A 12,541-nucleotide genomic window follows, 5' to 3' on the forward strand; every position below is an offset into this window, starting at 1 on the left:
AGATCTTTTGAATTTTGGTGGTATCTGTTATTTCTTCTTTTTTTCTAATTGAGTTTTTTAGAGATCTTACTTTCCTGTTTCTTATTAGTTTGGCCAAGGGTCTATCAATTTTATTGAAGTAACTTTTTTTTTAATTGATCTTCTGAATGATTCTTGTGATCTCAATTTTATTTAATTCTGCTCTGATTATGGTTATTTCTTTTCTTCTGCTAGGTTTGGGATTGGATTGTTCTTCCTTTTCCAGTTGTTTGAGATGATCCATTAGTCGTTTACTTGCTCTCTTTCTGTTTTCTGGATGAAGGAATCTAATGCTATAAATTTCCTTCTTAGGACAGCCTTTGTAGTATCCCATAGGTTTTTATAGCTTGTACTTTCAATATTACTTTGTCCAAGAAACCTAATGATTTCCTTCTTAATCTCATTCCAAACTCAGCTGTTATCCACCATAAGTTCATTTAGTTTCCATGACTTTATGTGGGTTTGAAGATTTCTGTTGATGTGGAGTTCAAATTTATTTTGTGATGGTCTAAGAAGATGCAGGGAATAATTTCTATAGTTTTAAATTTGTTGGCCTTAGATATGATCAATTTCATAGGATGATCCATGGGCTGATAAGAATGTATATTCAGTTTTATTAGGATGAAATGTTCTGTATATTTCTGGGAAGTCCATTTTTTCAAGGATTGTGTGTAAGTTTGTTACTTCTTCATTTAGTTTCTGCTTGAAGGATTTGTCTAGTTCCCTCAGACAGTTGTTAAAATTACAGAGCTGAAAGATTTCATGTTGTTCAGGTCATTTAAGTTTTATTTATATATCTAGGAGCATTTAGTTTAGGTGCATACATGTTAATCATTGAAATGTTTTCATATTTGATGATTCTGTTGACCAGTATGCAGTGTCCATCCTTGTCCTTCCTTATTTTTATTGGTTTAAATCCAATTGTATGTGCAAATAAGATTGCAATCCTTATATTTTTTTTTTTTCTGTATTTCATGTGCTTGGAATATTGTTTTCTATCCCTTCACCTGGAGTCTTGTTTTATCTTTACAGGTTTAATGTGTTTCTTGGAGACAAATACCTAGTTTGAGTTTGTATCAGTTAGCCAGCCTATTCCTCTTTATTGGGGAATTCAAGTCATTCATATTTATTGAGATAATTGACATGTATAGTGGAATTTTTATCATCTTATTTTGTGCAGGTCTGGTGCTTAATTTTATCCCTTGTGACACTGTGAAAACTAGGCTTTGTTCTTTAATTTTTGCATGTGTTTGCTTTTGTTATGAACATGCTGGTTCATTAATGACCAATGCTGGTCATTATGAACAATGGGTCTGAGTAATTCCTGTAGAGCTAGTCAACATTTGATTTATTTATTGCAAATGAAACCAAATTAAGTTTAGCAGGATACAGGATCCTGGGCTGAAAACTGTTTTGTTTAAGAAGGTTAAATGATGATGACCAACCTCATCTGTCTTGAAAAGTTTTAGCTGAAAGGCCTGCTGTCATCCGGATTTTTTTTCCTTTATAGTAAAAAAAATTTTCTTACACATGGCTGCTTAGAAGATTTTCTTTTGATATTGAATTTGGCAAAATCAATGACCATGGGTATAGGCAGAAAGCCTATAAGTAAACCTTTAAACAGTTCCATTTTGTGAGAACAAGTTTGAAGTCTCTTGTGAGTCAGAATGTAGAGATACCTGGATAGAACTCCTTATGTGGTTCAGGACCTAATTATGTAGAAATGATTTGAGCCTTGAAGGGGCAGGCAAAGTTAAAAGTGTTGTTATCTATTAAGCAGTATACATCCTGATGCCAGGTGGATAAGGAATGAGTCTTTGAATTTTAGTCTTTAGATTAATGACGTATACGTGCAGTGTTGCCAATATAAGCTTTGGTAAAACAAAGAACTTTGCTGGATGCCTGAGAGAGCTTCCAGTCTCTTTGTTCTCCAACATTTCACTGCAGGTCTTATCTCTGCTGTGCTGCATCATGCACTCCTTCACACAACAATGGGTCTAGGAGATACTTTGTTTGGATTGAGTCCTGCTGGGGTGCTGAAACTATCTAGGATCTGAATTTCTGTGTCTCTTTCAATGCTTGGAAAATTCTCCACCTTGATGTCTTGAAGTAGAGTTTCTGAGCTCTTAGGACAATCCTCTTCTTCAGAAATTCCTATAATTCAATGTTTAATGTTTTGGAGTAATCCTATAACTCTCTCAGCAATATTCTGTTTTCATTCTCTTTTTTTCTGCCTCTTTCAATAATTGGGTTAGTTCAAATATCTTACCTTCATTTTCTGAAATTCATTTTTCTCCATATTCCAGTCTATTATGGAGGCTATTTATTGTGTTCAGAAACTCCGTGAATGCCTCTTTCAATTTCTTAAGCTCTGCTTTGTCTTTCTTAATTATGTCCATAGCTTTGGCGACTTTGTCTTTAAATTCACTAATTTCTTGAGACAACTTTTGGACTATATTTTTGGATTTTTTTTCCATCTTCACTTCAATTCCATCCATCTTATTTGCCATCCATAATCTGAATTCTATTTCTGACATTTCAACAATTTCTGTATGGATGCTATTTTCTGCTGTATCTCCCTTATAATCTTTGGGAGAGTTGATCTGCTCTGATTTTTTATGTTGTCAGGATTCTTCTGCTGATTCCTCTCCCTGTTTATTTAATCTAATTGTGAATGGATAAGCAGCACCAGAGACTTCTTTGGCAACTAAAACTGCAGGGGGAGATCAGTTCTGGAGGCTCCTGGACATGGAACTTACCACCCCTTTGCCAATTAGCTAGAGCTGCGCTTGGGACCCTTCCTCCATAGCCTCATGACGCTCCTTTCAGATTTGTAGCATGAGAGTACTTAAGGGCCAGCCTTGCTTAAATGGCCAAACTGATTCTGCCCTCATGTTAGCCTGTCCTCCACCCAGTTCAAAGGAGCTGCAGTACTTTGCTGAAGTCTTTGCTGTAAAAGTTACAAAACATTGTACCCCTCTGTGGGCAACAGCTACAGAAGGAAAGTCTACAGACCAACCTGCTATTCCCACCCAAGTCACCAAACCCCTCTTGTGAAAAAAAAATTCAAATTAGCCACAAACCTGTAGCCCTGCCTGGTGGCTGGATGAAGGGGATCTGACTACACGTGGCAGCAGAGTGGTATCCAGTTCCTGGACCTTCCCAGAGACGATCTCATGAACCTAGCTTTGTCTTCCTGCAAGTTCACAGGAGGGGAATCAGTGGTTGCTGGGCACAGACACCAGGCAGGGCCTCTAGAGGGCAGAGGAAAGCTCCCTCCTAAAAAGAGGGAGAGCCAGAAGAGACCACTTTATACCAAAGTTATGCTGTGGCACCACAATTTCCTCTCATAGTGGGGGCCAATGGCTCCACAGCCCATACAATATAGAGTCTCTCAGAGGTCTCACCGAACACACTAACTTCTGCAGGGCGGTAGTCCATCAGGTAACCAGAGAAGGGGGAGTGTGAGCTGTGGGCTCAGGATTGCGGACAGCTGTTGCACTGGGCAGGATGGGGACCCAGAGGTGGAAATTCCTAGTGCAGGAAAACTGGGACTTGGTGGCTCTCTCCCATGGGATGAGATGAGAAGCCCTTTGTTCATTGCTCACTCATGCAAATCCCATGGAAGACCCCGTAGGTGGGGGGCATCTCTCTTCTCCTTCAGCACCAGGCACCTTCAATGTAGTGGCTCAATACCTGGTCCCTGTTATTTTTCTTCCTCTTTCTCACCCTGGCAGCTTGTCTTAGGGGGATAATGTGCATCTTAATTTCTCCTCCTTGTGTTCAACTCCCCAATTTCAACTTTTCTAAGTTCACTTAAGTCTGACTTTTCTATTTCTGGACAGAAGTTTCTGGCAAAAGCGTATTCTAGTCAGCCATCTTGCCCCACCAGCAATAAATCTTTTGACTTAAATTGTGACATTTCCCCCCCTCCTTTTAGGGTAAATTGTTAGATTAGGTATTAGTCTAAGGAAACTTAATTTAAAAGAACAAAAATATATTTTCATTCATATGGAAATGTTTCAAAATTAAAAGTTAAAAGATGAGATATATTATTTATTGTTTATGATTGTTTTCTTAAGTTAACAAATGTTGAAAATAGAATCCAAATGCAACCCAAGCTAGAGAATTTTATGACCTTCCCTGAGAAGTAAGAAAAGAGATTATGTTCTCACCAACAGAGTGGGACTTAATGGAAGGGAAGGAAAAATGATATCTAGCTGTAAGATTAAATTAATGCAATTAATGAAAATTTACATAATTATTCAGAACTCGGGTGTTGCTATTTGAGTTTCCTATTAACTTTTCTCAGTAAAAATGAAAGAGATTCAAAATCAATTGACTGTTCACTAATTCTAACCTAATCCACCCTAAGAAATATTTAAAGAATCTTGACCACTCCAGAAAGTTACACTGTGTTAGAGTCTGGTCATTATTAGAGTCCTCTCTAATAAATGACTATTAATTTACTATGCAACATCTCATCTAATGCTGCATACATTAAAATAGCATTGTATATGTTCTTTCATTTCTGAATGTTCTCTTTTGGAATCATTCATATTTCTTACAGAACAAATCTTATAGATAGTTCATTAACTTTATTTCTATATAATTTGCTTTATATTATTGTAAATTTTATTTTAAATGTACATTTTGAAATTTTTGTAGCATAGAAATAAAATTAATTTAATTAGATCCTATAGTACATAATTCTATTACATTTGCTTAACAGCTTTAAAAATTATTCTTGTAGATAACATTGGATAGTCTATTTATCCAATCAGGTCCTCTGCTTATTTTTTTCTATGACAATAATTTTATCTTCTTTTGGAAAAAAAGACATAATTACAATATTGAATAGACATAGTAGAGGTGAGTATCTTTGCTTTGTTTTTGATATGTGGGAAAAGATAAGAAATATTCCTTCATTTAGTTTGATTTTACTTTTGAGGGCTATGCTTTCTGTTACCAGTTTTCTCAGAATTTTTTTATTACAAGTTACCTCTTCAAAAATTCTTCAGCATGTACTGAGATAGTCAGATTATTTTTTATTAGATTTGGTAAATTAAAAAATGCATATTTATGTTAATGAAAGATATTCATCTGAAATATACATTTCTGATAGTAAGCTTGAGAGGTTTTGGGTTATTTATAATTGTCTCAAAAATAATTTGGAATGTATTTTCCGCTCCTCTACTTTTTTCTTATACTATTCTCCTAAGTTTAATAGAGATTTAATACATTGGTTTTAAATGTTTATTTTTTTCTAATATATGGCATTAAAACTATAAAATCTACTCTATGAACTTTTAGCAGTGTACCATAATTTTTGGTATGGACTACTGGTCAGTGGCTTATTAAAACAAATTTCATTGTGATTTCTGCTTGACCATTTGTTCTTTAGAGGGAATTTTATTTTTTAAACATGCATTTTCTAGAAAAACTATATTTTTCTTTCTAATTCAGTTGCTTGGTGATCAAAGAATATTTTCTAGAGAAATCAGTTAATAAATAATTCCTATGTACCATTTTGAAAATACCAAGTTTAAAAATATTGTTTTATGAACCTGAAATATTTTGTCTTTCAAAGAATTTGAAATTTAGCAGTTCATAATCATGGTTGAGAACCAAAAGTTCTTCAGTAGTGTATAAATGTATATTGGCTAGAACTAAATTAGAGATTCAGATATGGGGGGGGAGTAACTTTGGGGCAGATACTTATTTAAGTAAACACTGGATTAAATAACCTATTTAGTCAACAAATATTAAATTTGATTAAATTAATCAACTTGGATTATTTGGATTTTTGGGGGAGGGGAGATAGAGTCTCACTATGTCACCCTCAGTAGAGGGCTGCGGTGTCACAGCTCACAACAACCTCAAACTCCTTGGCTTAAGTGATTCTTTTGCCTCAGCCTCTCAAGTAGCTGGGACTACAGGCACCTGCCACAATGCCTGGCTATTTTTTGTTGCAGTTATCATTGTTGTCTATCAGGCCCTGCCCAGGTTTGAATCTGCCAGTCATGGTGTATGTGGCTGGTACTGTAACCACTGTGCTACGAATGTTGAGCCATCAGTTTGGATTTTTATGGAATAACAAATATGTGCCAAATTTCCTACTGGGAAATTTATCCTTTAATCTAGGTACCAAGACACTGTTTTCATGTATTTAATTATTAATATAGATATTGTCAAAAGTAATGAAATACTATATGAATGTCTGTGTATATAAGTTTTAAACTCACTTATTGTCAACAATGGCCCTACGTCTGTAATAAAACAAAACAATATAAAACAATATTTCTTTAACAAGTCTTATAGATCCCCATTACAAATAAATAAATATTAAATAATAAAACTGTTCATGATGGGAACAAACATGCTCATATAGTAATAAAACAAATGTAAATTTATAACTAAAAAAAATTGCAACATGGTTTTATTTTGTATTTTTCAGATTTTGTTTCTTTTCTTTTTCTTTTATTTTTTTCTGAGACAGAGTCTTACTCTATTGTCTTATGAGCTATTGCATCCAGCACATATTTTCTTAGAGAACAAAAACAACGAAATTCCTTATTAATACCGTACACAGTGACACATATATGCATATATTCAAAAATATGACATTTAATAAATTAGATTTGGGAAGTTGTAAGAATATATGAGGATCTTTTGCTTATACACGTGTTTATAAAGTGGTGTCTTGTTTCAAATTTACTTACAAGAGAATTTGGAGTATGAGATGAGAAAAATAATTCAATGGCAAATCTGTGAACTAAAAAAAGTATCTATTTTAGATCTGCAAGTTGATGAGTTTATATAACTATTATACCCACACAAACACACACTCATATCTACAAAAGGTATCAAAAATGTATACACATTTTAGAAAAGGAAAAATAAACTGTATTAAAATCATAATACTTGACTAACCCTAGTGGCTCACTCCTGTAATCCTAACACTATGGAGGCCAAAGTAGGTGGATGCTTGAGCTCAGGAGTTGGAGGCCAGCCTGAGTAGGAAAGATATCCCATCTCAATCAAAAATAGAACAATTCAGCAGAATTGCTCAATTAGGCAGAAATAGAATATTGTGGGGGCTTGTAGTTTTAGCTCCGAGGGAGGCTGAACCAGGAAGATCCTTGAGTCTATGCACTTGAGTTTGCTGAGAACTATGAAGATGCTGTAGCTCTCTACCCAGGGCGACAGAGTAAAACTCTGTCTAAAAAAAAAAAAAAAAAAAATTGTCACTATTACTAAATTTGCATGTCACCAAACTGAAACCTAAGCCTCTTACTTGCAATATCTGATATTCTGAGAAATCAGGAAAGAGATAATAGCCAAATCCCCCAAGTAGATCAATTTTCTAAAATATAGGAGATTCACAGCAACCAATCAAAATTCTCCAGGCAACCTGACCCAGTGGAATAAAAAAGCCTCTTCTTTAACCAAGACAAGAAAAGTAATCTGTTATTAACCAATACACATTTTTCATTAGGCTTTTTTTCTTATTTCTTCTCAAGCTACCTTCCAAAAATGACTGTTCTTCCATGCCCAGTGGAGCTCCTGTCTGTTTTGTAGACTGGTTGTTGTCTGGTTCATAAGTTACTAAAAAAAAAAAAAAAAAGCCAATTACATCTTTAAAAAATTGTAATATTTTGCTTTATTTGAGGAGCCATCATATTTTCTTCCAAAAATTTTTGTTAGTTTGCAGTCCCACAAGTAGTGTAAAAGTGTTCTCTTCTCTCTGCATTCATGCCACCATCCCAGGTTTGAGACTTTTTGATGTGGGCCATTCTCACTGGGGTTAGGTAATATCTCAGGGTAGTTTTAATTTGCATTTGTCTTACAATCAGGGAAAATGAGCATTTTTTCAAATGTTTTTTAGCCATTCATCTGTCTTCATCAGAGAAAGTTCTGTTAATATCTCTTGCCCAGTGATAGATGGGGTTGGTTGCTCTTTTTTTTTTTTTTTTTTTTGACCTCTCATTTGATCCTGTAGTCCCACTATTAGGCATCTACCCAGAAGAAAAAAAAAAATCATTTTAGCATAAGGACATTTTCACTAGACTGTTTATCACAGCTCAATTTACAATCAGTAGAGTGTGGAAACAACCTAAATGACCACTAACCTAGGAATGGATTAACAAGCTGTAAGCGTAAACCATGGAATAGCATTCAGCCATTAAAAAAGATGGAGACTTTGCATCTTTTGTGTTAACATGGATAGGGTTAGAACACACTCTTCTTAGTAAGGTATCACAAGTATGCAATATGAATCCAGTAGATAATCTAATATGTATCCACATAACAGAAAAACTCAAATCAATTTAAGGTGGGGTACAGGGGAATGAGGGAGCAGGAGGAGGGGCACAGTGGGGGGTTATGGTGTATGGCACACCTCTGGGGGTGGGACACAATTATAAGAGGGACATTACCTAATGAATGCCAATAATGTAACCTAATTCTTTGTCCCCCAAATGAACCTGAATCAATACATTTTAAAAAATCATTATATTAAATATATATAGATAATGTTTATTATCCTGTGTATTGTATCTTATATCTCTTGGAATTGTAGAATTCAAACATTCCTTGAGTATTACAATTTTATGACAGGTTTTTCCCCCTTTTCTTAAAATGTATACTCGTGTTGGCACTGTGTGTGTGTGTGTACGCTTGTGTATGTATGTATACACTTTTTAATTGGCTCATAGTATTTTAGTTCTCTTGAAATTTGAAAACACATTTTCTCATCTCTACTATCCTTAGGATGAAATAATCTTACATAATAATTTGATCTGAGAATGCAAAACATATCTCTAGTTAGTGGCTGAAAGTGTTTATGTATAGTAATAATCATCAAATACAATGATTTTGTATAATTTAATGAAAACCTTTTTCTTTTATTTGATAGCCAAAAAATAAACTTTGGGACATATGATAATTACATTCCAGGTAAGAAAGAGTTTAATATTTATATTAAAGTGTGCATGATTAATTTTAGGGATAAGTGGTTATTACCCTCCATTCAAAGTAAAGAAAGCAAAACTATCATGAGATAGAATTATTGAGTTTTTATTTCTAAAGAACCATTCTTATGGATTCAGTGAATACCTTTTAAATACATGTGTTTTTTTTAAATCCAAGGAATTTAAGAAAACATGTATAGCAACATAAAGGTGGACATAAATACATATTAGAAATCATCCAATCAGATAATCTTTCAGTTGAAAAGCAATGTAGAAGTTGGATAAAATAATCAAGTCAGAAATATCTTCTACTGTATTCATATTAGATTGGATCTGTCTTATAAATATCCACAAATTCTACTACTAGACAAGGTAGATTTATGTGATTGTCAAGGTTATTGAGCATGTGGTTTTCCCTCATATGTTGAGCTTCTTTATGTTTTTCCTTCTGCACATTTTTTCTATTGTTTCTGCAGGTATCTTTGGGAAACTCATAGGAAAAGTCTATTTTCTCTACACAGTAATACTGAAAATATTTAAGTTCAATTATGAACTCTCTTATTGGTCTCATTTGTAACTTAAATATATGTATTAATTATTCGTATTTTAGCTTCCAGATAATTTTTTCCTCCTAGTCACCTTCTACAGACTTTTTATTTGCCAGTTTACTTATTACATTTTCATCTACAGTAATGAAATTCTTGTAGCCTGAAAAATGATTACTAACTAAGGAGATTGTAAGACTTGGCACTTCAGTAATATAATTACTAAGTTTTTTTTTTTAATTTAATTTAATTTTTTAAAATCTTTTGTTGTTGCAGTTTTGGCCAGGGCCGGGTTTGAACCTGCCACCAGTCCCATATACTCTTGGTATATGGGACTTGGTATATGGGACTGGTGCCCTACTCCCTGAGCCACAGGCACTGCCCTTAATTACTAAATATTTTATACAAGATATCAGTATTCTAGGGCATATTATAATTCCCAAGGGAATTGTAGTGTAACTAAAAGAGTAAGCAAAAACCAAGACTGGAAGGGATAGATGGAAGAAGAAGTAGTAAAACTGTTTCTTTCCATTTATATTATAGGCTATATTGGCTTTGCAATGACTATTTTAGATAATTATCTCTACAACTTGTCAGAATAGAAAAAAATCGATTTTTGTTTGCTTATATTGATGACAGGAAATTCAAAACATTACCAAATAATGAAGGAATAATTTTAATCACTGTGTATTCATTTACATGATATGTACTGCCCTTTCAGTTCTTATTAATTTCTAACTATTTTTGCCAAAGTGTGTATTTTATCTTCCTTCTTGTAGTCAGTGAATTAAGCAAAAAATCATGGAATCAGCAACACTTTGCCTTGGTATTTCCCAAACCACCGCGCCCAGGAAAAAAAAGGAGAACAAAACCTTCTCAATTACAGGAAAATGTAGTTGTAAGTATTAACAAAGTCAAATAATTATTGCAATAAATAGTTATTAATTACATAGTAGTAAGTAGTAATATGTGTATAGTTATCTGTGTTATAGATCTGACCTTATCAACAAAAATTTCTATGATGACAGGAATATTTTGTATCATTCCAGTGTAATGTGGCTGTTAGACACTTTTAATGAGAGTAGTGTGACTAGGAATTGAATTTTACATTTAAATTAAATTAAATTAAAATAAGGTAAATTGACATGTGACTGTTAAATGCCATGTTGAACAGCCAAGTTAAGATAATTTAAATCCTACTACTTGGAAAAAGTATATATATATATATATACACACACTTATAAGTATACTTACATATACACACTTACATACATATGCATACATACACACATATGCATATACACTTATATAAGTATACTTATGTGTATAATTATATATATACACACATATATAGTTTGATGTGTATACATTTATATATATAATTTGCATCTTTTTGTATACAATTGTCCCCTTGTATCATTTTTTGGTAACCTCACGTTTTAAAAACTATGTCTAAGTAACAAGGAATTCTGCTGACCCTAATTTTAACAGTTTGTATAAAAATTTAGGAAATATTCCCCAGGTAGAGAAATTCCCTTATGAGAATCATGGGATTAACTTACACATTGATGAAGATTCTCCTTCAGTTTCCATAACATAGAATTCAGGATTCTGAGTATTGGCAGATAAGTATTTCTGAAGCCAAGGTATGATATGCAAATGTTCAAAAGAAATGCTTTCATCAAATCTTATTTGTTTTAGGAACTATATCCCATCAGTAATGATCAAAGTTATTTTCCTTTTTTTTCTTTACTGAATTTATTTCTCGTTGTTTGGTAACATTTCTACTACAATTAGCTATTTTTGCCATTTATGCAAATACTAAATTAGGAGTTGAAACATAATACACCATTTCTCTCAAATTACCATTCACTGAGTATTACAGATTTTATTATTAAAAATATTACCTATGTGGTGACACTCAATTTATATCCTGCCTACCAAGAGGAAATTTTGGGCTTTTGCCTTTAAACACAGGTACCATTCTAGCTTCCAGAGACCTTAAAAGTGACAATAGGGACAGACATGTGCCTTGCCCTGAAACTATTTAGATATTAAGAATAGCTAGTTTCTGAGTTAGTCTAGAAATGGAGGGTGGGTGAGATATTCTAAGAATTCTCAAAAACACTGAGTCAATAATGAAAAAAAGCCTCTTCTGATTTTGAAGAGAGGTTCTGACATACCATGAGTCAATGGAGGTCTGTAGCAATTTTAACATAAAATATTGAGAGAAATATAAAGATCTTCTAAATTGAAAGGTCTCAATTAAAGCATACTTCTCCATTAATTTAAACAAAGGTTATAAAGCAGAATAAACTATGAAATCTACTATTTACCCATTTTTTATAAAATTCTGTAATCTTTTCATAGTTGATGTTAAAATATATGTGTTATCTATTAATGAAAACTTTATAACTCAAACACAAATTAGTCATTATTATTCTAACTCATATTTCAGAAAATTGATGAAGACCAACCAGCTCATAGGCGACCATTATGGATGCACCATTCTTTAATGAGAATTTCAGAAAGACCATCTGTTTATTTAGCTGCCAGGAGGAAGCCCCCAGAGAAACCAGTTCCACCTCCTAAATTGGATATTAGAGGAACACAAATATCTAAGAAAGGTAAAGGAGACAAGAAAGTAGAGGACATATCAGAGTCAGAAACAGATACAAAGAAGGAAAAAGATGCAAAGAAAGACAAAGATAAGGATAAAGGTAAAAAAACAGATTCAAAAACAGTTAGAAGAGATACAAAGATGTACAAAGATTCAGCTTCAGAATCTGAAGGTGAAAAACCAGGTCCAAAAAAGGATGATAAAAAAGATAAGAAGGATTCAAAAAAGGGTAAGGATTCAGCTTCAGAATCTGAAGGTGAAAAACCAGGCTCAAAGAAGGATGCCAAACCTGTTAAAAAGGATACAAAGAAGGGCAAAGATTCAGCTTCAGAATCTGAAGGTGAAAAACCAGACTCAAAGAAGGATGACAAACTAGTTAAAAAGGA

General features: G+C 33.4%; 1 protein-coding gene across 1 annotated transcript in view; it reads left to right on the plus strand.

The window, feature by feature from the left end:
- Positions 1-12,541, plus strand: part of CYLC2 (cylicin 2) — a 47,738-nt gene that overhangs the window by 34,642 nt on the left and 555 nt on the right. The window contains exons 2-4 of the mRNA XM_023510552.1: positions 8,936-8,976; positions 10,315-10,433; positions 11,994-12,530. Of these exons, the coding sequence (XP_023366320.1) occupies positions 8,936-8,976; positions 10,315-10,433; positions 11,994-12,530 (697 nt within the window). The remainder of the gene's footprint in view (positions 1-8,935; positions 8,977-10,314; positions 10,434-11,993; positions 12,531-12,541) is intronic.

Source organism: Otolemur garnettii, unplaced genomic scaffold, assembly GCF_000181295.1.
Source record: "Otolemur garnettii isolate 467f Iridium unplaced genomic scaffold, OtoGar3 scaffold00014, whole genome shotgun sequence".
Classification (NCBI taxonomy): Eukaryota; Metazoa; Chordata; class Mammalia; order Primates; family Galagidae; genus Otolemur; species Otolemur garnettii.